The 26,956-nt window shown below is 44.1% G+C and overlaps 1 protein-coding gene across 6 annotated transcripts in view; it reads right to left on the bottom strand.

The window, feature by feature from the left end:
- dennd4b (DENN/MADD domain containing 4B) overlaps positions 1-26,956 on the bottom strand; it is a 77,247-nt gene that overhangs the window by 34,256 nt on the left and 16,035 nt on the right. For 2 of the 6 annotated variants that reach the window (XM_081387842.1, XM_081387844.1), the window contains 9 exons: positions 12,827-13,026; positions 11,347-11,661; positions 8,635-8,887; positions 7,312-7,381; positions 6,203-6,372; positions 5,788-6,029; positions 4,739-4,805; positions 3,661-3,719; positions 3,427-3,571 (listed from right to left, as the gene is read on the bottom strand). In XM_081387842.1, the coding sequence (XP_081243968.1) occupies positions 3,427-3,571; positions 3,661-3,719; positions 4,739-4,805; positions 5,788-6,029; positions 6,203-6,372; positions 7,312-7,381; positions 8,635-8,887; positions 11,347-11,642 (1,302 nt within the window). In that variant the 5' untranslated portion in view covers positions 11,643-11,661; positions 12,827-13,026. Of the gene's footprint in view, positions 1-3,426; positions 3,572-3,660; positions 3,720-4,738; positions 4,806-5,787; positions 6,030-6,202; positions 6,373-7,311; positions 7,382-8,634; positions 8,888-11,346; positions 11,662-12,826; positions 13,123-26,956 lie in introns of all 6 variants that reach the window. The other 4 variants (XM_081387843.1, XM_081387845.1, XM_081387847.1 and 1 more) reach the window with 2 other exon arrangements.

Here is a 26,956-nt window from a genome sequence, read left to right as displayed (position 1 = left end):
GCTGCGCGTCTGGTGTGCGACCCGCTTTAGTGTCTGTTAACAAAATAAATGTCTGTTAATAAATAAAATGGATGTAAACAAAATTGCACTTCAAAAAATATTAAACATTAGGCTTTAGACATTAGGCTTAAATAGTGATACATTCCATAACAGGCAAAACTGACAGTTAGGACCTTTGTAAACAAATAAAAAAAAGCCTCAACAAGCCATATCACACAATTTTGCACTGTTACTCCTGTTACTTTGTCCTCCTGTTACTTTGTCAAGTGATTGTGTACTGTCGGGAAGACGGAGACGCACTTTATTGCGTGTATGCTACGCACTGAAAATACTTGGTTATAGTTTTTGCATGCATATGATACGCTCTTTATGGCGTGTAATACGCACGCACTCCTCACCCCTAATCCTAATTAGGATTAGGGGTGAGGAGTGCGTGCGTATTACACGCCATAAAGAGCGTATCATATGCATGCAGAAACTATTTTTGGCGTATAAATGGCACGAGAAATAACATTCGTGGAATAGATACGCATTTTCATGTGATAGGGCTCGCTGTCGCAACTCACAACTAGCGTCTTCTCTCTCTCCCGGCAGTAGCCGCAAACAGTCCCGCCGGCGTTTTCCCATACAAAGACCATGTGACTGACAAGCGCCGCCTCCCCACACAAAGACCATGCAACTGACAACAAAGAGGGTTCACTCCTCCTATACGCTAAAGAACCGAGCGAGAGTGGTCATCCAGTCTCTTTGCTAGAGAGAGAGAGAGAGACGAGGAAAACAAACAAGCATGCAAATGGAATTATCGCGGCCGGAAAATTATCGAGCTCATTTTTTTTTATCGTGCGATTAATCGAATTATCGACTATCGCGACAGGCCTAGACACAGGTAAACACACAACACAGCTGACACAGGTAAACACACAACACAGCTGACACAGGTAAACACAACACAGCTGACACAGGTAAACACACAACACAGCTGACACAGGTAAACACAACACAGCTGACACAGGTAAACACACAACACAGCCGACACAGGTAAACACACAACACAGCCGACACAGGTAAACACACAACACAGCTGACACAGGGAAACACACGACACAGGTAAACACACGACACAGGTAAACACACGACACAGTTGACACAGGCAAACACACAACACAGCTGACACAGGCAAACACACCACAGCTGACACAGGGAAACACACAACACAGCTGACACAGGCAAACACACAACACAGCTGACACAGGCAAACACACAACACAGCCGACACAGGCAAACACACAACACAGCTGACACAGGGAAACACACAACACAGCCGACACAGGCAAACACACAACACAGCTGACACAGGCAAACACACAACACAGCCGACACAGGCAAACACACAACACAGGTGACACAGGCAAACACACAACACAGCTGACACAGGCAAACACACAACACAGCTGACACAGGCAAACACAACACAGCTGACACAGGTAAACACACAACACAGCCGACACAGGCAAACACACAACACAGCTGACACAGGCAAACACAACACAGCTGACACAGGTAAACACACAACACAGCCGACACAGGCAAACACACAACACAGCTGACACAGGCAAACACACGACACAGGTAAACACACGACACAGGTAAACACACAACACAGCCGACACAGGCAAACACACAACACAGCTGACACAGGCAAACACACAACACAGCCGACACAGGCAAACACACAACACAGCTGACACAGGCAAACACACAACACAGCTGACACAGGCAAACACAACACAGCTGACACAGGGAAACACACAACACAGCTGACACAGGCAAACACACAACACAGCTGACACAGGCAAACACACAACACAGCTGACACAGGCAAACACACAACACAGCTGACACAGGCAAACACAACACAGCTGACACAGGTAAACACACAACACAGCCGACACAGGCAAACACACAACACAGCTGACACAGGCAAACACAACACAGCTGACACAGGTAAACACACAACACAGCCGACACAGGCAAACACACAACACAGCTGACACAGGCAAACACACGACACAGGTAAACACACGACACAGGTAAACACACGACACAGGTAAACACACGACACAGGTAAACACACGACACAGGTAAACACACAACACAGCCGACACAGGCAAACACACAACACAGCTGACACAGGCAAACACACAACACAGCTGACACAGGCAAACACACAACACAGCTGACACAGGCAAACACAACACAGCTGACACAGGGAAACACACAACACAGCTGACACAGGGAAACACACAACACAGCTGACACAGGTAAATACACGTGCTAGACGAGTTCTTGTTTTGTTGTTTTAAAAGACCAAGCGGTATCTCTGGTCGTAATCAGTCCTTCACTGACCAATCAGCGTTCATTAGCAGAATGCTAGCGTGTTATGGGCAACAACAACTCAACCTGTACGAAATCGAAAGGACAAGTACTCGTTCATTCAGATTTAGACCTATAACCCATGTTGAACTTGCAAAACCTACAATCAAACCTGAGATTTCTCAACGGCAATCGGGTGAAAGAGACACATTTAGCCGTCTAGCTCCATAGACTCGCATTCATTCTGCACTCATGGGTGATCGCCCCCAGTGGAGCTCTGGTGGAACTACAACCAAAATTCGGTACAATAGGACTCAATAGGGAGTGGCCAGGCTCTCTGTAGACGGGCTCTGCTGTTGCTATGTCCGACAAGCCACGCCGCTCTCACACACACCATATACTCACGCACTGAAACACACATCGCGGAGCAAGAGGACACAGACCACGTTACTTTTGATATGAAACAAGGTCTCAATTTTTACATTTGGCCATTTAAAAAAATATTTTTTTTACAATAATAAATAGTGTTTTGATGCTCTTTAATGTGTCTGACAGATCGCTGTAGAGCCTCAGTTAAAGCGGCTCGTGAACAATCATCTCTGCCTTCTAGATCATTTAAAGCATCAAATAAACATCAGAAGGATTGTTGTTTCAACCGTGGAAAGATGTCAGTACACAGTTTTTTAAGTTCAAATCCACCAACGTTAATCTACTAACTCTCCTGACTGCTGTGTCGGACAAAAATGGCGGATTCGGCGGATGGTGGATTATGATTGGTCAGATCTCCTGTCAATCAAACTCCCTGCAAAGGCTGAACTGTGAGCCAAAACCTCGCAATTCTGTGGTCTTTGGGACTGCACTCACCAACACCAGCGCCTCGCACGCACACACACACACACACACACACACACACACACACAATCACCAACACCAGCGCCTCGCATACACACACACACACAATCACCGACACCAGCGCCTCGCATACACACACACACACACACACACACACACACACACACACACACACACACACACACACACACACACACTCACCGACACCAGCGCCTCACTGACGGACGTCAGCACGTCGGGTCTCAGCGAGTGCAGGAGCAGCTTGTGTTCGGTCAGGACGGCCAGCAGAAGTGTACAGGCGTTCTCAGGACCCAGATTCTGCAGCAGCTTCACGAAACTGGCACCACTGTGAGCGGGAAACACAGCAGCCAATCAGAGCAGAGCTCAGACGCAACAGCCAATCAGACTCATGCAGGGAGAGTGTGTGTGTCTGACCTGAGAGGCAGCGGAGACGAGACCGGCTGACAGAGCAGGAGGTTATCATACGGAGAGAGCTGAGGACACACAACACACATTAATACACACTCACTCGCTCTCACTCACACACACACACACACACACACACACACACACACACACACACACACACACACACACACACATACTTCTGGGTTCATTTCACACTGATTTCCACCTCATGCTTTGATTTCCCACCCTGCACCAGATTAACCAGTAATCAGGAGTGTGACGAGACACTTATCTCACAAGACGAGACGAGATTGTTGCACAATAATTTATAGACATCCTCAAAGACAAAATTCATGACTGTAAAATAGTCTGCAGGTGCATTTTGAAATGTTTGAACTAATAATCTTGTAATGAATGTGATTCCAGCTCTACTTTATGAGTATGAATGATCAAAAGCACTGAACGACAATAATATACAAGCACTGTAAAGGTTTAGCCACAAACTCCACCGACTGTCTTCTCTCCTGTGTGACTTCACACGAGTCTCTTCAGACTTTACTGTGCATGAACTATGAGCTTCCAGAACCTCTGACTGAGGCTGTGTGTGACTCATAATTCAACTCCTTTACACAAATTGAACATAGAAATAAAAACAGTATAAATAAAAAAAAATAAAAACGCAAAACGATAGTGGAGGTGATGTAATGTGAGTGTAGCGGTGGCATATTCTGTGCTAATTTCACCCTCAGGCTCCGTGATGGCGATATCACGAGACAGCTTTTCACTCAACGCAAAATCACGTCATATTTTAGTCTCGTGAGATCTCGTCACACCCCCACCATTAATCAATCAATGAATCACTCAATCAGTCTGATGTCAAACACAAGACTACTGATTGGGACTGAAGCGATCAGCTGTGGATCTCTACGGTACAGTCAGTGAGGAGGATGATGACTGAGCTTCATCACCCCCCCGTTACCCACGTGCCCCAGCGTGCCGGTCTGCAGCGCGCCGGCGCCTGCGAGGGAAGCGTCAGGGTTTAATAACACACGTCGAGCTCATGCTGAAACACACGAGACACAAGCTCAGACTCAGATCAGCTCACCTGCACCAGGATCCGAGGACGCTGAGCCGACGGGAACGGCACGTTGTGCATGAAGCTGGAAATGTGCCTAGAGACACACAGATCAGATCAACATGGTCAAAAAACGGGAAAGAAATCACAAATTAACAGGCATAACATGAAACTATATGTGTAGTGAACAGCACAATACAATTAGAGTATAACATTTAAAATATTGCAATAAAATAAGTGCATTCGGGATGTGAAACGATTAATCGCATCCAAAATATGTTTACATAATATATGTGTACTGTATAATTATTTTGTATATATAAATACACACACATGCATGTATATATTTAAGAAAAATGTGTTATTTATATATAATATAGATTACACACGGTACAGTAAATACATGGAAATTTGGTCTGGCGCTCTGCAAGGAATGCATGTAAAAATGTATTTGTTCCAATTGCAGTAATAATCTTAAACCAAAATATTTTTTTAACTAATCCAAGAGAATGGTTGGCATTATGGTGCTATTTTAATTCATTGTTCTGAATAAACTATTTAATATTATTTTAGGCTACATGCTTGTGCACATGTATATTCAAACGTGCATATCTATAGACTGAACATGTGCATGTGCACGCCTTCAGCGTTTCACAGATTCACGATTTTGAAGTTTACACAGAGATGATCACGTTTTTCAAATATTTTCAACACTTGCATCTTGGAACCAGTTTCAAGCTTTGCGTTCTCAAGCTCCAAGCGGTGTCGTGTTAGCGGCCCCTAAGTTAATAACTAATGATCTTTACAACATAAGTGAATCAATCTAAACTAACTTTAGCTGGACAATAACTTTATTCTAGATCTGCTGTAAACCCTAAACAATCTCTGTTACTGTAATCTCCTGTTATCACTGTAAAGCTGCTGTGAAACTCTATAGTGTTAAAGCGCTGTATAAATGAAGGAGACTTGATGCTTGAAATGTTTGGCTCTGTGTCATTTATGAGAATGTATTTATGATACAACTGTCAAACATAAATCTCCAGTCTAAGCCTGAACCTCATCAGCGCGGTTGGACTCACTTCTCCAGCGGCAGCACGTGTGGCCCGGAGATGGAGTATCTGTAGATGAAGGTGAGGAACTTCTGGAAGACGCTGAAGAAGGGCCAGTGTGAGAGAACACAGATGCTCTTCTTGACCTGAACGCTGCGGTTCGTGACGGGCCGACGGTCCACGACACTCAGCAGACCCAGACACACACACTGCCTCTCCGACAGGGACTCGCGCGGGAACGTCTCGTAGAACTGGATCGCTGCACCGTAAACCTGATGCACAACACACAGCACATCAGCTCACACACACACACACACACACACACACACACACACACACACACACACACACACACACACACACACACACACACACACACACACACACACACACACACACACACACACACACACACACACACACACACACACACACACACACACACCTTGTCTCCGGAGGCGCTGGTGAGGACGAAGGTGGAGAAGACGGGCAGCTGGTATTTGGTGTTGAGTGGCCAGCTCTCCACCGACACTCCCATCGGGAGGCAGAACACCGGCACCGAATCCGGCAGAGGAAACGACTCCAGATCCTCCTCGGGATACCGGCTGATCAGACCTGCAGAACACACACACACACACACACACACACACACACTAACAGTTACAGACTGCAGATGCATACGCAGGATATAGTGTATGTGTGTGTATGTGTGTGTAAGTGTGCGAGTGCGTGTGTGTGAGAGAGAGAGAAAGAGAGAGAGAATATGTGTGTGTGTGTGTGTGAGAGAGAGAGAGAGAGAGAGAGAGAGAGAGAGAGAGAGAGAGAGAGAGAGAGAGAGAGAGAGAGAGAGAGAGAGAGAGAATATGTGTGTGTGTGTGTGAGAGAGAGAGAGAGAGAGAGAGAGAGAGAGAGAGAGAGAGAGAGAGAGAGAGAGAGAGAGAGAGAGAGAGAGAGAGAGAGAGAGAGAGAGAGAATATGTGTGTGTGTGTGTGTGTGTGTGTATGTGTGTGAGATGAGTAGGTTTAGGGGTCGGGTTAGTTTGTGTGTGTGTGTGTGTGAGATGAGTAGTTTTAGGGGTCGGGTTAGTTTGTGTGTGTGTGTGTGTGAGATGAGTAGGTTTAGGGGTCGGGTTAGTTTGTGTGTGTGTGTGTGTGAGATGAGTAGGTTTAGGGGTCGGGTTAGTTTGTGTGTGTGTGTGTGTGTGTGTGTGAGAGAGAGTATTTGTGTGCGAGTATGTGTGTGTAAGTGTGCGAGTATGTGAAGTTGTGTTTGTGAGTGCGTGTGTGTGATTGAGTGAGTGTGTGTTTGAGAGAGTATGTGTGTGTGCGTGTGTTTGTGTAAGTGTGTGATTGAGTGAGAGTGTGTGTGTGTGTGTGTGTGTGTGTGATTGAGTATGTGTGAGTGTTTGTGTGTATGTATGTGTGTGTGTGTGTGTGTGTGTATGTGAGTGTGTGTGCGTGTTTGTGAGTGCATGTGTGTGTGCGTCTGCGTGTGTATGAGTGAGTGTGCGTGCGTGTATGTATGAGTGTATGAGTGTGTGTGTGTGACACTCACCTGCTTCGTACACCAGAGCGTTTGCTTTAGACACTGAACGCTTGTAGCAAAGATACAGCGCGGGACCCCACTGCGCACACACACACACACACACACACACACACACACACACACACACACACACACACACACACAAACGATCAAAACTCACAGAGTAGAAACCGAGAGTAAGAGAAAGACAAATAAAGCAGAAGAGGAACTGATGATGGTGATTCTGAAGTGTTTCAAGCGGAAGGAATAGCGGATGTTTGAACAATTACAAACTCAGCGCTCGTTTAACACTCGTTTAAATCAACAGCTTATTAACACACACCAGCATTTATAAGATTGAGGTCGTTTGGATTTTTTTATGTTTATGTTTAGAGTCACTTGGAAGCTTGTGTAAAATTTTTTAAATAAAACAGGCAATTACAACATTGTCACAATTCTGACTTTTTTTACCTCACAAATTCACAAGTTTAGAATTACAGTCAAACACACGTGTATTCAGACAGCTTCAACATTTCTCAGATTATCACAGTTTATTCGCTATAGTTTAGAGAATGGTAATGAAATATGAGCAGAACTCAGCTGATATTTGACTGGTTTTGTCCGTCCTTCTGTTAGACTGTCTCACACATGAATTATGTTGAATATCTGTCAGCTGTTAAATTTAACTACACAATTAGATAATACCAGTTTAGCTCAACCAATCACCAAGCAATGCTTCATTGTGTTCAGTCTGTGTGTAAAAAGAGCATTAGCAATTAAAGAAAACACACTTCAGCAAAACATCATCAGCTCAAAGTGTCCCAATCATTTCTGCTCCCAAATTTGTATAATTGTCACTGGTAGTCTCTGTATGAAGAACATTTGGGTATAATATGTCACAGTTTACTTTATTTTGCTCTCCTCACTTACATTAATGAACTATAGTGTCGCACACACTAGTGAAAAATATCAAAAATTATATCTGATGTCTGAATAATTTTGGGTTTGACTGTAATTTCTTGTAATAATTAAAAAAAATAAAAAAATTACTGACCACAAACTTCTGAATGGTAGTGTATATGGTTTGATATGGAGGCAATATGCTTAATAAATGAAGATGAGAGTAATGATGAGTCAAAGATCTGAGTGAATCATTGAATCAGGGAATTATTGAATCAGGGAATCCTCGAATCAGTAAATCGGTGAATCAATGAGTCCTCAAATCAGTGAATCAATGAATCATTGAATCAGTAAATCAGTGAATCGGTAAATCAGTGAATCGGTAAATCATTGAATCAGTAAATCAGTGAATCGGTAAATCAGTGAATCGGTAAATCAGTGAATCATCAGCACCATGCCAGGGTTGAGGTTCTTGTCCACTCGGCAGTAAGTGTGCGGTGCCGTCTCGCCCTTGCTGGGCATCAGCAGTGAGATCTCGGTCACACCGAGTGTGTTCAGCGCCTGAGAGTCCGGGGCCCGGCGGAACATCAGGAAGGTTCTGTGTGTCCCGGGGCCACCGGAGCTCAGGCTGGCCGATCGGCTGTACGGGGTCGTCTCGATCAGGTGCCATCCCGCGCGCACCGGGTCCTTGCCCTCATACAGAACACTGCACACAAACAACACACATCATAACTCATGCATTCAGCAGCTTTTATCCAGAGAGGAACAAATCAATACATCAAGGAGCCAATAACATTCCTCAGGTTTATTTGACAGCTAGATTATGAAGAGAACTAGAGAAGAGGAGAAATGCAGAGTATTTAATTTTGTAAGTGCATTGATTTACAGGTCCCATGACATGGATTATTTTATTATTTTATAATGTTTCCTGGGGTGCCCTTATAATGTTAGTATGTTTTTAAGATAATTTTTTTAAATAATTTAGAAATAAAAGGCATATTTCCTAGCCTGATTTTAGCCTCTGATTTGACGCTCTGTTTGAAGGGGCGTGTCAGCTGTGATACTTCAGTGTAAACGCCCACTGCTGTGATTGGCTGTGATACTTCAGTGTAAACGCCCACTGTTGTGATTGGCTGTGATACTTCAGTGTAAACGCCCACTGCTGTGATTGGCTGTGATACTTCAGTGTAAACGCCCACTGCTGTGATTGGCTGTGATACTTCAGTGTAAACGCCCACTGCTGTGATTGGCTGTGATACTCCAGTGTAAACGCCCACTGCTGTGATTGGCTGTGAGACTCCAGTGTAAACGCCCACTGCTGTGATTGGCTGACATGCTTGCATATGGAATATCTGGCATTACATGTGGAACTCTCTCGAAAACTTTTACTATTACAGCTATCGAGATTAACGAATCGTGAGAAGTTTTTTAAGAATTTAGATCTATTCCCATCACACAAAAGGTTGCAGTGATGAGCATTGAGCAGATGACAGCCTGTTGATCGCGTGGATGAAGATCTTATCATTGCAACAGTTTCTGCACTCTCACTAATGATTTCACCAATGCAAACATGAGGTCAGTACAGTAAGAGCTTCGTTGTGCAGTGTAACAGCGTCATTGACTTCATAACGAGTTTTGGCAAGTGTCCAGATAAACTCGCGCTGTGTGATTGACAGCTTGGGCGATTGGAAAGGGATTGTTCTTTGATCGCTTTCTGTATATATTTTAATCACAGTTTAAATGAGATTATTTTCATCCTACTAAGAGAAACGACGTGAATTTGATCGTTTAGTCACTGGCTTGATTTACTGATGCATAAACAGTATTGAACGACTTTGAGAGAAAGATTATCTGTCTGAACTTGAACAACTACACATCAGAAATTCCCATAACCCACTGGTATGAAGGAACTAAAAAAATACTTTTGTGTTCATTTGTAGATCCAAACACTGAGCAGCTGCCATGATCCGCTCGTTTGCAAGCCATGATGTCTCTCGAGGAAAAACCAACATCGCGCTCGCGCCGCTCATTTTCTCCAGGGCGGCCAAATTCTTTTTGCGGGCAAAGAAGAGAAAGGGGAGGTGACCTTTCACCTTATCAGGGGAAGATTCTAGATTCGCCCGTCTGAGCTTTCATTTTGCCTGTAAATGTTTCCTTATATCCCTTTATTAAAGTCCTCCTGTGGTGAAACTCCAGCTTTTAATGTTGTTTATGTGTCTATGTGGTGTTTTTAATATGCTTTAAGACAAACCATGTGCAAATTCATAAGTCGACACCATTGCTTTTTTCTCCTTAAAAGGTACAATAATATGTAAGATTTTTGTAATAAGATATTCAAAAACCACTTGCACAGTGTGATATATTTCCTGCACCTGTACTCACATTATCCCAAAAGTTCCGAAGGATTTGTAAATCAAGAGAAATTCCAGTTTTTAAATAATGGCTCGCTCCTTGTCATTGTCGCAAAATCAATGACGTAATATCCGCGTTATCCTTGGTCTCCGCTTGTAGAAACCATTTATATATATATATATATATAATATATATGGCGTTTTCGAAAATATTTAGCCATTACATTATTTTTTGTAGGATTGTTTTAAACGTGTAAAAGCATTAACCCACCACATAATTTAACAGTCGCATATCAGTAAAAGGCTAATAGCATTACATTTCACATTCCTCGCTGCTAATCCATTACGATGACATAAACTAGTGTGATCAAGCGGACAGGTTTTACAAAAAGTAATTTATTAGCTGATAAATCATTTCTATGATTCGTGAACTCCACACATCTCTGGATGGTGAAAACGACATCTCCCATAGTTCCACACTCCTTCATAGCATCATCAAGCTTTGTCTTTGTTATTGTTTTGAAAATGCGAAAAACTTACATATTGCACCTTTAAAACTGCAGTGAACCAAAAAAAAAAAAAAAACAGGCTTTGAAATCGCTGGTGTTTCTGACGTCACAAACTATCTTGTAACCAATCAGATCAACGTGTGATCGTCAACCAGTGGATCTCTGAGCTGAGTGAGTGAGTGGAGGCGGGGCTCATTTGCATATTCATAGAACCGCACATACTAAATGAGGCAAGGGTGTCGAGTTACATTCAAGATATTATTTTCAATTGAAAAAGTTTTTCTAGAAGTTTCAGTGTGTCTCACCCGAGCTCTACGATCGGAGGCTTGTCGTATCCTCTCCTGTAGCACAGGAACATGTGTGTGTTGTTCATCAGTCCTGCGCTCAGCTCCGCCGGGTGGCCGGCTTGTGTTTTCTCGATGCATGTGAAGCCCTCGGGGACGTCCTCTCCGAGCCCTCGGGCGATCACGGCGAGGTCTGTGACGGGCTGCAGCGCCCGAACGCCCCTCTGATGACCCTCCTCGACCCGCGGGGAGGAGTCGCTCGCCAGACCCGCCACCACGAAGTAATCCACCAGCTGCGGACATCGCTCCTCCGCCATCACGCCGGTCTAAACACCACTGCAGACACACACACTCCGTTACACACCACTGCAGACACACACACTCCTGCAGACACACACACTCCGTTACACACCACTGCAGACACACACACTCCTGCAGACACACACACTCCGTTACACACCACTGCAGACACACACACTCCGTTACACACCACTGCAGACACACACACTCCGTTACACACCACTGCAGACACACACTCCGTTACACACCACTGCAGAGACACACACTCCGTTACAGCGCAGGGCTAATCAATGGAGATCATGCAACTTTCATCATTTAAGAATACACTGCAAAAAATGCTTTTCTTACTCAATATTTCTGTCTTGTTCCAGTCCAAATATCTAAATATTCTTAAATCAAGAAGCATTTACTAGATGAGTAAAGTGCCATAAGATATTATGTCTTGTTTTCCGGGCAAATAAATCAAAATTAAGTAAGTTGTTGCTTACTCTCTCTCTCACACACACACACACTAACCCGACCCCTAAACCTACCCATCTCACACACACACACACACACACACACACACACACACACACACACCCGACCCCTAAACCTACCCATCTCACACACACACACACACACACACACACACACACACACACACACAAACCCGACCCCTAAACCTACCCATCACAGGAAACTTCATGCATTTTTACATATTTCATAAAACAGTGTTTAGTGTGAGGACTCAGGAAATGTTCTGATAAATCACGTTCATGTTGTAATACCAGTGTAATACCCACGTCATTATACAAATGTCTGTCCTCAAAAATCACAATAACAAACACACACACACTCTCAATGTCACACACACACATACTCTCACACTCTCCTCTCAAACACACACACACTCTCCTCTCAAACACACACACACACACACACACACACACACACACACACACACACACACACACACACACACACACAATTTCCTCTCAAACACACACACACATCTGTCTGATCTGCACCACACAGGTCAAAGGTCACCGCGCAGGACACCTGATGACAGCCTGAACTGCATCCGTCATACTCAGGGATTCACATCCACAAAACACACGCAGGTCGTCACGGCAACGGGCTCAGAACCGGACATCCTGTTGTGGGAAGAAATCGGGATAACTGAGGATTTAATCAAACATCCCATCAAACCTCTGCTCACCTGGACAGATGTTCACTGTTCCTCGCCGATCTGAGGTCATGTGACGTTTGATATCATCAACCCGAATCACAGTCAGCGAGAGACCCGAGAGCGACACGAGCTCGATCTGATGAAGTGCAGAAACGACCCGGTGAAACTCTCACCATCTCTCATCATTAAACCCACGAACACGAGTGTTTCAGCGAGAACACGTGCAGGAACTGAGGAAACAACAGATCGCTCGTTCACTTCCTCCACGACCGCTCACAAATCAGACCAGAAGACACGTTTCCGGCACAAACACACTGAGAAACACACTGAGAAACACACACACAGTGACGTCTGAGTAAATGAAATTAAACCATGTAAAATCAATCTATCATATTTCTAATGTTATGTCATTTTTATTCCAGAACCAGGACTCTCGCGGTCTGCAAATATGAGGGAACAGTGTGTGATTTATAGACCTGGAAAAGTCATTGAAATTAATCAAATATTCAAAAGTCATTGGTATTTCTATATGAAACATACTTTTTTTTTTCTAGTTACGTCAAGCTTCCATACTATATACAGACACATACTATATACAGACACATACTATATACAGACACACGTTTGCATGCATATGTATATATAAATTAGTGGTGTAACGGTACATGTATTCACGGTTGGGTTCATGCAGTTAGACGCGATACACACTCCAGTCCAGAAGGGGGCGCACAGTAATGCAATGCTGTTTGTTAACCACTACAAGAGGAAAAAAAAGAGTAGAAGAAGAGACGGTTTATGCACCAACCCAAAACAAGATTTCATAAGCACTCAAGAGTTTGCCAGTAGATTATACTCTGAGTTTCAATTAATTTTTTACGCGCTCCACAAACTTCATTGAGAGGGAACTGGGACGACAGAAAGCGGCATCCTGTTTGTTTTACAAACGCACAATGATTTGTTGTTATTGTGAGTGTACTGTACACAAATAATAACAGACCCTTGAAATCTTGAACGATGCATTACTCTTCTATGTATGACCATAAATGACGGAGCACTTTAAGTGGTTTCCGCTGTTATAATGAGGGGTAGAGGGCAGAGGACATCATCCAGACCTGTCAATCACCGGAGCTCAGCAGGAACACACTACAGGAGTGTAAACTAATCTCTGCACAAGTTTTATTTTTTATTATTCTATATGAGGCTGCACTGCACACTACCTCAGGAGACTGAATGCTGTGAGGTGGAACAAACTGTAATTTGCACTAAATGTCTGTTCAAAATAAATGAAAAGAAACATCATACTCACAAACACACTCATACTTACACACACTCATACTCACACTCACACACACTCATACTCACACACATACATATACACACTCATACTCACACTCACACACACTCATACTCACACTCACACACACACACACACACTCACACACTCGTACTCACACACTCGTACTCACACACTCGTACTCACACACTCGTACTCACACACTCGTACTCACACACTCGTACTCACACACTCGTACTCACACATTTGTACTCACACACTCACACCCTTACCCCATACTCTCCCCCATACTCTCACTCACTCACATACTCTCACACCATACTCTCACACCCTACTCTCACACCCTACTCTCACACCATACTCTCCCCCAATCACATACTCTCACACCCATACTCTCACACCCATACTCTCACTCACTCACATACTCTCCCCCACTCACATACTCTCCCCCAATACTCTCCCCCACTCACATACTCTCACACCCATACTCTCCCCCACTCACATACTCTCCCCCAATACTCTCCCCCACTCACATACTCTCACACCCATACTCTCCCCCAATCACATACTCTCACACCCATACTCTCACACCCATACTCTCACTCACTCACATACTCTCCCCCACTCACATACTCTCCCCCAATACTCTCCCCCACTCACATACTCTCACACCCATACTCTCCCCCACTCACATACTCTCCCCCAATACTCTCCCCCACTCACATACTCTCACCCCATACTCTCCCCCCATACTCTCACACCCATACTCTCACACCCATACTCTCACACCCATACTCTCACACCCATACTCTCACACCCATACTCTCACACCCATACTCTCACACCCATACTCTCACACCCATACTCTCACACCCATACTCTCACACCCATACTCTCACACCCATACTCTCACTCACTCACATACTCTCCCCCAATACTCTCCCCCCATACTCTCACACCCATACTCTCACACACTCACATACTCTCACCCCATACTCTCACTCACTCACATACTCTCACCCCATACTCTCACTCACATACTCTCCCCCAATACTCTCCCCCCATACTCTCCCCTCATACTCTCACACCCATACTCTCACACCCATACTCTCACCCCATACTCTCCCCCCATACTCTCCCCTCATACTCTCACACCCATACTCTCACACCCATACTCTCACACCCATACTCTCACCCCATACTCTCACTCACTCACATACTCTCCCCCAATACTCTCACACCCATACTCTCACTCACTCACATACTCAACCCATACTCTCCCCCATACTCTCACCCCATACTCTCACCCCATACTCTCACCCCATACTCTCACCCCATACTCTCCCCCATACTCTCACCCCATACTCTCACCCCATACTCTCACTCACTCACATTCTCTCCCAATACTCTCACACCCATACTCTCACTCACTCACATACTCTCACCCCATACTCTCACTCACTCACATACTCACCCCATACTCTCCCCCATACTCTCACCCCATACTCTCACTCACTCACATACTCTCACCCCATACTCTCCCCCATACTCTCACCCCATACTCTCACCCCATACTCTCACTCACTCACATACTCTCCCCCATACTCTCACCCCATACTCTCACACCCATACTCTCACTCACTCACTCACATACTCTCACCCCATACTCTCACCCCATACTCTCACTCACTCACATACTCTCCCCCCATACTCTCACCCCATACTCTCACTCACTCACATACTCTCACCCCATACTCTCCCCCATACTCTCACCCCATACTCTCACCCCATACTCTCACACCCATACTCTCACACCCATACTCACTCACTCACATACTCTCACACCATACTCTCACTCACTCACAGTCTCACCCCATACTCTCACACCCATACTCTCACCCCATACTCTCACACCAATACTCTCACACCAATACTCTCACACCCATACTCTCACACCCATACTCTCACACCCATACTCTCACACCCATACTCTCACTCACTCACATACTCTCCCCAATACTCTCCCCCAATACTCTCACACCCATACTCTCACACCCATACTCTCTCACTCACTCACATACTCTCACCCCATACTCTCCCCCAATACTCTCACCCATACTCTCACCCATACTCTCACCCATACTCTCATACACCCATACTCTCACTCACATACTCTCCCCCATACTCTCACCCCATACTCTCACCCCATACTCTCACCCCATACTCTCACACCCATACTCTCACACCCATACTCACTCACTCACATACTCTCACCCCATACTCTCACTCACTCACAGTCTCACCCCATACTCTCACACCCATACTCTCACCCCATACTCTCACACCAATACTCTCACACCAATACTCTCACACCCATACTCTCACACCCATACTCTCACACTAGGGATGGGCATTCGATTAAATTTTCTTAGTCGATCGTCGGGAGAATTAACGATCGACTATCGATTAATCATTAATATTTTTATATTGAAATTCATTATTTCTTCAACTTTTTATAAATTAAAAATGCAATGAAAATACAAAAATACAGTTTGTTTGTCCTCGATGAGATCTTTATTACAAGAAGATCAACTTGTGGCAGTGAAACTGCACGTTACTTGAAGATGCCCTGCGGTGCTCTAAAACAGCGGAACAGCGAGCCGGCGTTCTTAAACAGAGACCCATGGCCACTTCATCCGTTTTCTGTGATCGGATAACTATCCGATCGTGAAAAGACCAAATGTAAATGCCCTCCGAAACGCATTCGAGGCGGATTTAAACCCGATCGCTCAAACCACTTCAGGAGGAGATCTGAGACGCATTCCAGACGAAACTGGACAAGAGTAAATGCATCTGGTTGTTGAAACTACATATGTAAATTTGACTTATCCCAAAAATGCTAAGAAATAAACATGTGAGAGCGTTTTATAGGCCTAGGCTATATGTCATGTTAAAGCCAGATATGACGGCGTTACTGGAACACGCATCACCACAGATGAGCATCTATTCAAGCCAACGTGCAAACTATCGCAAATCAAAGTGAAAGTCATTCATCAAAACACAATCATCTTCATTAAAAGTAAAGAACCGAATCTTACCAGGGCTGTTGCCGCAATATTGTTGCAGTCTTTGATTTAGAAATTTTCGCTGATGATCAATAAAATGCAGCCCATATCAGTTGCTTTCGGACGTGCAACAATTTAAATATGTAGCGCGGGAATTCAAGATCGGATTTATATCCGTTTTGCAAAAACACATTTATATGACCGGGTGTAAATGGAATCGTTTTGATAAATCAGATAGCTATCCGATCTGAGAAAACGCATGAAGTTCCCATAGAACTTCTGCACCAGTCCACTGATTTCTGTTGAGAAAGATAAGCATGTTGACATGATCTGGGATCAGATGCGACCGCAACCTGGTGACAGCCAGTCAGCCGCTGAAAACACCCGCTCTGAGGGGACTGACGTTGCCGGGATGCACAGGTACCTCCGCGCTAAAATTAATTCCATTGCTTCAAGACTCACACTACGCAACGCAACCTGCATTAGATTAATCGATAACAAATAAACGTGATCGACGAAATTCTTAACGATCGATTATCGATCGTCGATTAATTATGCCCATCCCTATCTCACACCCATACTCTCACACCCATACTCTCACACCCATACTCTCACACCCATACTCTCACACCCATACTCTCACTCACTCACATACTCTCCCCAATACTCTCCCCCAATACTCTCACACCCATACTCTCACACCCATACTCTCTCACTCACTCACATACTCTCACCCCATACTCTCCCCCAATACTCTCCCCCAATACTCTCACCCATACTCTCACCCATACTCTCACCCATACTCTCACCCATACTCTCATACACCCATACTCTCACTCACATACTCTCCCCATACTCTCACTCACTCACATACTCTCCCCCAATACTCTCCCCAATACTCTCCCCCATACTCTCACCTAGGGTTGGGTAAAAATATCGATTCATCAATGCATTGCAATTATTTGTTTCTCAATTCAATATCGATTCATCAAATCCTATGAATTGATTCAGCCCGCCGGCCAGTGGCGGCGCAGTGGGCAACACACTAGTGAGAGCGTTCAGCGTTGTACAAGCAAGCGGCAACCTCCCCGTCTCTTAAAGCAGAAAAAAAAACATGTTTACAGCCTGGATCTCTATGTGGCTTTGGTCTATACAGCTAATTTTGCCCTTCATAACAACTGTGACGAGGGTGAATTTTTTTATAACTCATCCGTTTAGTTGATTAATATTTAAAGTTCTGCATAATTAAGGGTGTAGCCACTTGAGTGACAGGTGGATTGCCGCTGATGTTAATGCTAGCCGTTTGTCTGCTGTTACTAGCCGTTTGTTCACCTCAGCAAATGTTACTGCTGAACTTGCCATCTCTGCAGTGTTTTGTACTTTTTTTTCCGGGATTATTTCATACAATTTAATACACCCATTACTTCGCCCACGGCTTAGGATTCCGTCGTTGTCGTCGAGTATCGTTCGAGAGAACAACCAGCGCTGTATTTCAGTTGTTTTCCCTCTGTGAACATGCACTAATGGATGTCTGACAATTTCGTTGCTTTTTGGAGTTTTCAGATTTAAAAACGTCAATAAAGGCTTGTTTGTTCTGCTCTCACGGACAGATAGATTATAATATGTTTATACCGTCAGGTGAAATCATGCAGGCGTCGGCGGTTTCTCCGTCCATGCAATAAATGCACATCCTTGAATGAGCGCGGATTTTCTAGCGCATTTACTTGAACTTCATAGGCAATATATCTATGGTTTAACCCATTTGAGAGGCGGCCAAAATCAGAATTTAAAATGGACTGAATAAGCTCTCTACGAACTTGACGAGCGATGCCGCGCTGACATGTTACACATAAATCACCACACACTCTCTCTCAGAGTAATATTAAGTTACTGCATAACGTTAATACATTTTCAACTAGCACAATAGTACAGAATCGATACACAGTCTCACTTGTAGCCATGTCTTTTAACTATCATAATATTTCGAAGGGCAAAAATAGGAACTATTAATTGGCAGTGTTATTTATTGTGTTGACAAAATAGCACTTTGTAATGTTATAATATATGGTTGCACCTTTTTTATTAGTATGCACATTTTGTGCTTCTGTTTACATTTATTTTATAACCTGAATGTATAGGAAGAAAGAAATATACTTTCTACTACTTACAGTTACATGCACTTTAGAGGTGTTAATAAAGCACCTGTTTGTTACAGCTGTGTTTTGTATTCAACACATGTACAATATTGTACAGTTTGTTCTGCTAAATAAACCATGACAGGAAACATACTGGGGTCAATTTGTTCTTAAACATTGGTAATACTGCACACATTATTTAAAAATATACTCAGGTACTTAATTACTTGTGTATTTACTTATTATTGAATCGATATCGAAGCTAATAAATCAATATTGAATCGAATTGAAATAGAATTGAATCGAAGCCTCAAGAATCGAAATCGAATCGAATTGTGAAATTCCTAACAATATCCAGCCCTACTCTCACCCCATACTCTCACACCCATACTCTCTCACTCACTCACATACTCTCACCCCATACTCTCCCCCAATACTCTCACCCATACTCTCATACACCCATACTCTCACACCCATACTCTCACACCCATACTCTCACACCCATACTCTCACCCACTCACATACCTATACTCTCACTCTCCCCATACTCTCACCCCATACTCTCACACCCATACTCTCACCCATACACTCACTCACTCACATACCTATACTCTCACTCTCCCCATACTCTCACACCCATACTCTCTCTCACTCACATACTCTCACCCCATACTCTCCCCCAATACTCTCACCCATACTCTCATACACCCATACTCTCACACCCATACTCTCACACCCATACTTTCACACCCATACTCTCACTCACTCACATACTCTCACCCCCCCTACTCTCACACCCATACTCTCACCCATACACTCACTCACTCACATACCTATACTCTCACTCTCCCCATACTCTCACCCCATACTCTCACACCCATACTCTCTCACCCATACTCTCTCTCACTCACATACTCTCTCTCACTCACATACTCTCTCTCACTCACATACTCTCCCCATACTCTCACTCACTCACTCACATACTCTCCCCCCATACCATACTCTCCCCATTCTCTCACTCACTCACATACTCTCCCCCATACTCTCACTCACTCACACACTCTCATCCATACTCTCACTCACTCACATACCTATACTCACTCTCCCCATACTCTCGCCCATACTCTCCCCTGTACTCTCACTCACTCACATACCTATACTCTCACTCTCCCCCATACTCCCACACCCATACTCTCTCACCCATACTCATTAACATATACTCTCACCCATACTCACTCACATACTCTCACCCATACACTCACTCACTCACTCACATTCCTATACTCTCACTCTCCCCATACTCTCTCACCCATACTCTCACTCACTCACATACTCTCACACCATACTCTCACTCACTCACATACTCTCCCCCCATACTATCGCCCATACTCTCACTCACATACCTATACTCTCACTCTCCCCTCACTCTCCCCCATACTCTCCCCATACTCTCACCCATACTCATAACATATACTCTCACCCATACTCTCACTCAATCACATACCTATACTCTCACTCTCACCCATACTCTCACCCATACTCTCACCCATACTCTCACCCATACTCTCACCCATACTCTCACCCATACTCTCACCCTCTCACCCATACTCTCACTCACTCACATACTCTCCCCATACTCTCACTCACTCACATACTCTCACCCATACTCTTGCCCATACTCTCACTCACTCACATACCTATACTCTCACTCTCCCCCATACTCCCCACACCCATACTCATTAACATATACTCTCACCCCATACTCTCACCCCATACTCTCACCCCATACTCTCACCCCATACTCTCACCCCATACTCTCACCCCATACTCTCACCCCATACTCTCACTCACTCACATACTCTCGCCCATACTCACTCACTCACATACCTATACTCTCACTCTCGCCCATAGTCTCAACCATACACTCACTCACTCACTCACTCACTCACATACCTATACTCTCACTCTCCCCATACTCTCACTCACTCACATACTCTCACCTCATACTCTCACTCACTCACATACTCTCCCCCCATACTATCGCCCATACTCTCACTCACTCACATACCTATACTCTCACTCTCCCCTCACTCTCCCCTCACTCTCACCCATACTCTCACCCATACTCTCACCCATACTCTCACCCATACTCTCACCCATACTCTCACCCATACTCTCACCCATACTCTCACCCATACTCTCACCCATACTCTCACCCATACTCTCACCCATACTCTCACCCATACTCTCACCCATACTCTCACCCATACTCTCACCCATACTCATTAACATATACTCTCACCCATACTCTCACTCACATACCTATACTCTCACTCTCACCCATACTCTCACTCACTCACATACTCTAACCCATACTCTCACTCACTCACTCACATACTGTCCCCATACTCTCACCCATACTCTCACTCACTCACATACTCTCCCCATACTCTCACTCACTCACATACTCTCACCCATACTCTCGCCCATACTCTCTCACTCACATACCTACAGGGTTTTTCCTACATTGAAAATTTTTTGGCGGCCGCCAAATGATTTTTTGTCCCGCCAAAGCCTTATTTGATCTGTAATTGGGTTTTGTGAGTGAAGCAGGCTACTGACGGAGTGACGGAGAGAACGATCACAGCGCCCCACCCCCGCGCGCGCACTCTCCGTCTTCTTTGCTCTCTCCCTCGCATCAAAATCAACTGATCCTAAAGGTCGGAAGACCGAATCCATGTTTCACGTGGTGTATTCGGAGAATATTTTTGCTGAATTAGCACTGGGTGTGAATTGCAGTCAAAAAAAAGTTGCCTTATCTTCTCTTACAACTTGTGACAAGCATTCTGCACATGCAGCTGACATAACTTTAAATAAACGCAAAAAATCTATCCAGTTTGAAGTGGTTTAGGGTTTTTGATCGTGGATGATTATAATGTCTCCACGATCTGCTTTTAAAGAAATATCGTAGAATCGTGCATTATATCTGTTCTGGCGCCTCTGTCCCTGTATTTTTTTTTACAGTCTATGGTCCCAACATACTGAACAACGCGACGTATATTCACATAAAATGTTAACGCAGCGGAACGGAACGGGACACTGCAGTTCATAATTTGCATGTGCTTTAATGCCTTGTCGGTTAAACATTTAGGCTAATTCGCGTGCTGATGCACTGTTACGTGTGAGTTCCTCAGCGCGTACATGTGAAGCTCACATGCACTAAAAGCCTGTCTACCAGCGCCTGGATACTTGACTAAGTTATCTTTCGAGTCTTATTGTGCTTATACTGTTAAATACACACAAGGTTTACATAAACAAAGTCGGTTATGTCTAAAGTGAAAGCAAACTTGAGAAAATTGAGAGAAAATCTGCTTGTCAAATGCGTGTATAGTAGACGCGTCGCGCACAACTCTTAAAGAGACAGTAGTTATAGTAAACACGCTGCCGCTTGTCCTTAAAGGGATAGTTCACCCAAAAATAAAAATTATCTCATAGTTTACGCACTCTAATGTTATTCCAATCCTCTATTAATTTCCTTCTAATATTTTTCTAATATTAATATTTTGAAAAATGTGGCTATCCAAACAGTAGCTGGTCCCCATTGACTTCCATAGGAGAAAAATATACTATACTATACTATACTAAATATACTACCCTTTTTTTAATTTGTATATTAAGTTGTGTATGTGTAATGTGTATCTTTGATCTTAATTTTTAATAACAAAGAAAATAATGACAAATATTTTTATCTTCGCCCCTGTCTGCCTTTTTTTATTTTTTTATTTTGTTACCTAAGGCTTTGTTTTTAAAATATGGACATTAGTTTGGCTGTAATGCTAAGTCACAAAATAGTAAAACCAACATAAAAAGAATCGTGATAAAATTGTGAATCGTGATTTCCCTGAAAAAAATCGTGATATGATATTTTTGCCATATCGCCCACCATCTTTCAAAACAATGAAAGCCAGTCGTGGAAAAATCACAGCTTTTTTTGCAAAGAGGGCAAGAAAGGATGACAGTGAGAGTGACAGGTAATATCTGTGTCTGATAATTGCAGTCTATATATAATTTGGAAGAGGTTTAAAATTGAATTATCAGCCACAGTCTGGAAGAAAATGGCCCCCAAAATAAATAAAATAAAAGAATGAACAACCAAATATTAACAACGAGGAACAAAAGAAACAAACGTCAAGGTATAGATATAAAATAAGTTGTAATCGCTTTCTTTTACTATCTAGCCTGACAGTGATCGTTTTTTCCTGAATAAATAGGTTAAGAAAAAAATCACAAACTGTTTCTTTGTATTTATTTTAAATTTAACATGTATTGTCAATATTGGGCTTGCGGATCATGTGGGTACTAGGGTACTCTTTGCTGTGTGTGGATGACCATGTCGGTCAGCCACCACCGAAGACCAATTTTGACCCAGGAAAAACCCTGACCTATACTCTCACTCTCCCCTCACTCTCCCCTCACTCTCCCCATACTATCACCCATACTCTCACCCATACTCTCACCCATACTCTCACCCATACTCTCACCCATACTCTCACCCATACTCATTAACATATACTCTCACCCCATACTCTCACCCCATACTCTCACCCCATACTCTCACCCCATACTCTCACCCCATACTCTCACCCCATACTCTCACCCCATACTCTCACCCCATACTCTCACCCCATACTCTCACCCCATACTCTCACCCCATACTCTCACCCCATACTCTCACCCCATACTCTCACTCACTCACATACCTATACTCTCACTCTCCCCATACTCTCACTCACCCCATACTCTCACTCACTCACATACTCTCACCTCATACTCTCCCCCCATACTATCGCCCATACTCTCACTCACTCACATACCTATACTCTCATTCTCCCCTCGCTCTCCCCTCACTCTCCCCATACTCTCACCCATACTCTCACCCATACTCTCACCCATACTCTCACCCATACTCATTAACATATACTCTCACCCATACTCTCACTCACATACCTTTACTCTCACTCTCACCCATACTCTCACTCACTCACATACTCTCACCCATACTCTAACCCATACTCTCACTCACTCACTCACTCACTCACATACTGTCCCCATACTCTCACCCATACTCTCACTCACTCACATACTCTCCCCATACTCTCACTCACTCACATACTCTCACCCATACTCTCGCCCATACTCTCACTCACTCACATACTCTCCCCATACTCTCACTCACTCACATACTCTCACCCATACTCTCGCCCATACTCTCACTCACTCACATACTCTCCCCAATACTCTCCCCCAATACTCTCCCCCAATACTCTCCCCCCATACTCTCCCCCCATACTCTCCCCCCATACTCTCACCCCATACTCTCACCCCATACTCTCACCCCATACTCTCACCCCATACTCTCACCCCATACTCTCACCCCATACTCTCACCCCATACTCTCACCCCATACTCTCACCCCATACTCTCACCCCATACTCTCACTCACTCACATACTCTCACTCACATACTCTCACCCCATACTCTCACCCCATACTCTCACACCCATACTCTCACACCAATACTCTCACACCAATACTCTCACACCCATACTCTCACACCAATACTCTCACACCCATACTCTCACACCCATACTCCCATACTCTCACACCCATACTCTCACCCCATACTCTCACACCAATACTCTCACACCAATACTCTCACACCAATACTCTCACACCCATACTCTCACCCCATACTCTCACACCCATACTCTCACACCCATACTCTCACACCCATACTCTCACACCCATACTCTCACACCCATACTCCCATACTCTCACACCCATACTCTCACACCCATACTCTCACACCCATACTCTCACACCCATACTCTCACTCACTCACATACTCTCCCCCATACTCTCACTCACTCACATACCTATACTCTCACTCTCCCCCACCTATACTCTCACTCTCCCCCATACTCTTCCCCAAACTCTCACACCCATACTCATTAACATATACTCTCACCCCATACTCTCACCCCATACTCTCACCCCATACTCTCCCCCCATACTCTCACCCCATACTCTCCCCCCATACTCTCCCCCCATACTCTCACCCCATACTCTCACCCCATACTCTCACCCCATACTCTCACCCCATACTCTCACCCCATACTCTCACTCACTCACATACTCTCACCCCATAGTCTCGCCCATAGTCTCCCCCATACTCTCGCCCCATACTCTCACTCACTCACATACTCTCGCCCATACTCTCACTCTCGCCCATACTTTCCCCCATACTCTCGCCCATACTCTCACTCACTCACATACCTATACTCTCACTCTCGCCCATACTCTCGCCCCATACTCTCGCCCCATACTCTCGCCCCATACTCTCGCCCCATACTCTCGCCCCATACTCTCGCCCCATACTCTCGCCCCATACTCTCGCCCCATACTCTCGCCCCATACTCTCTAACATATACTCTCGCCCATACTCATTAACATATACTCTCGCCCATACTCTCGCCCATACTCATTAACATATACAGGGCTCCAGACTAACTTTTTTTATTAGGAGCGCTGTAGCCCCTGACTTAAAATTTTAGGAGCGCAAGCAGAAAATTTAGGGGCACACCTTAAATCACCTTGCAATGCAATTATTCACATTTTCCCCCAAAATAACTGTATTACTGACAAATGCTTTGATAATAAATAGCCTTAACGTGCAGAAATTACAATGTGCAGTTTTATTTTAAGTTCACAGGGCTCCAGACTAACATTTGAGGGCAGCGGCACTAAGTTCTACAGAAAGTATTTGGTAGCACTGTGGGATGACCAAGCACTGAGCTTAATTTGAGGTGTATAGATAAAGTTAACTTTAATTATCATCATTCATAATGTCTTAATATTAATTCAAAAGCAAAATGAGTGACAAAATAGATATTAGGGAGTGAAAATAGCCAGTAAGCGTCCTCTGCAGCTATGTTTACAATAGGAATTTAATCTTTATCTTTTTTTTTTTTAAATAAGTGTGAGTTTTCCTACTTCTTGAAACTTTTAGTTTTATAAATAGGTACAATCTTTAAAGGATGAACAAAAAATGTTTTGGTCAACACATTAAAAATAACATTTAAATAAGATAATATAGTTTGAAGTGCTGGAAAAAATGTGTAGGCTACTGTTATAACCACAGTATACCATAGTTACAGTTAGTGTTACTACAGTAAAACCAAGGTGAATGTTGCTGACCTGTGGACCTAAAGCCTTCTATAACTTGTTCGCTCATTGCACATGTTTCTCCTGGTTTCCACGTCAGCGCTGTTTGATCTGATATGGTTTATAACAGAGAATTCTGCGTCAAATCTGAATGTTTCTCACTGGATCTCGCAGCAATGTTATTAATTCTGTCGCGAACTCAATGGATTTCTTCACTGGATCTCCACGATGTAACTGTTTCGCGTGATCGCGATCGGCCCGCGACTGGCGAGAGGAGCTCTGCGCTGTCTATTATTGGTTCGAATTATTAAACGGTCTGTGAAGCAGAATGAGTGCTGAGTAGCGCAGTTTTTTTCCACTTTCATTTTGTTTTTATTTATTAACATGTCACGGCATACTCTAAGCTTGAGGCTGAGATTGAGTGTTTAAACTGCGAAGTGCCT

Source organism: Scardinius erythrophthalmus, assembly GCF_964197995.2.
Source record: "Scardinius erythrophthalmus genome assembly, chromosome: 16".
NCBI lineage: Eukaryota > Metazoa > Chordata > Actinopteri > Cypriniformes > Leuciscidae > Scardinius > Scardinius erythrophthalmus.
This window is presented reverse-complemented; position numbering and strand designations above follow the sequence as displayed.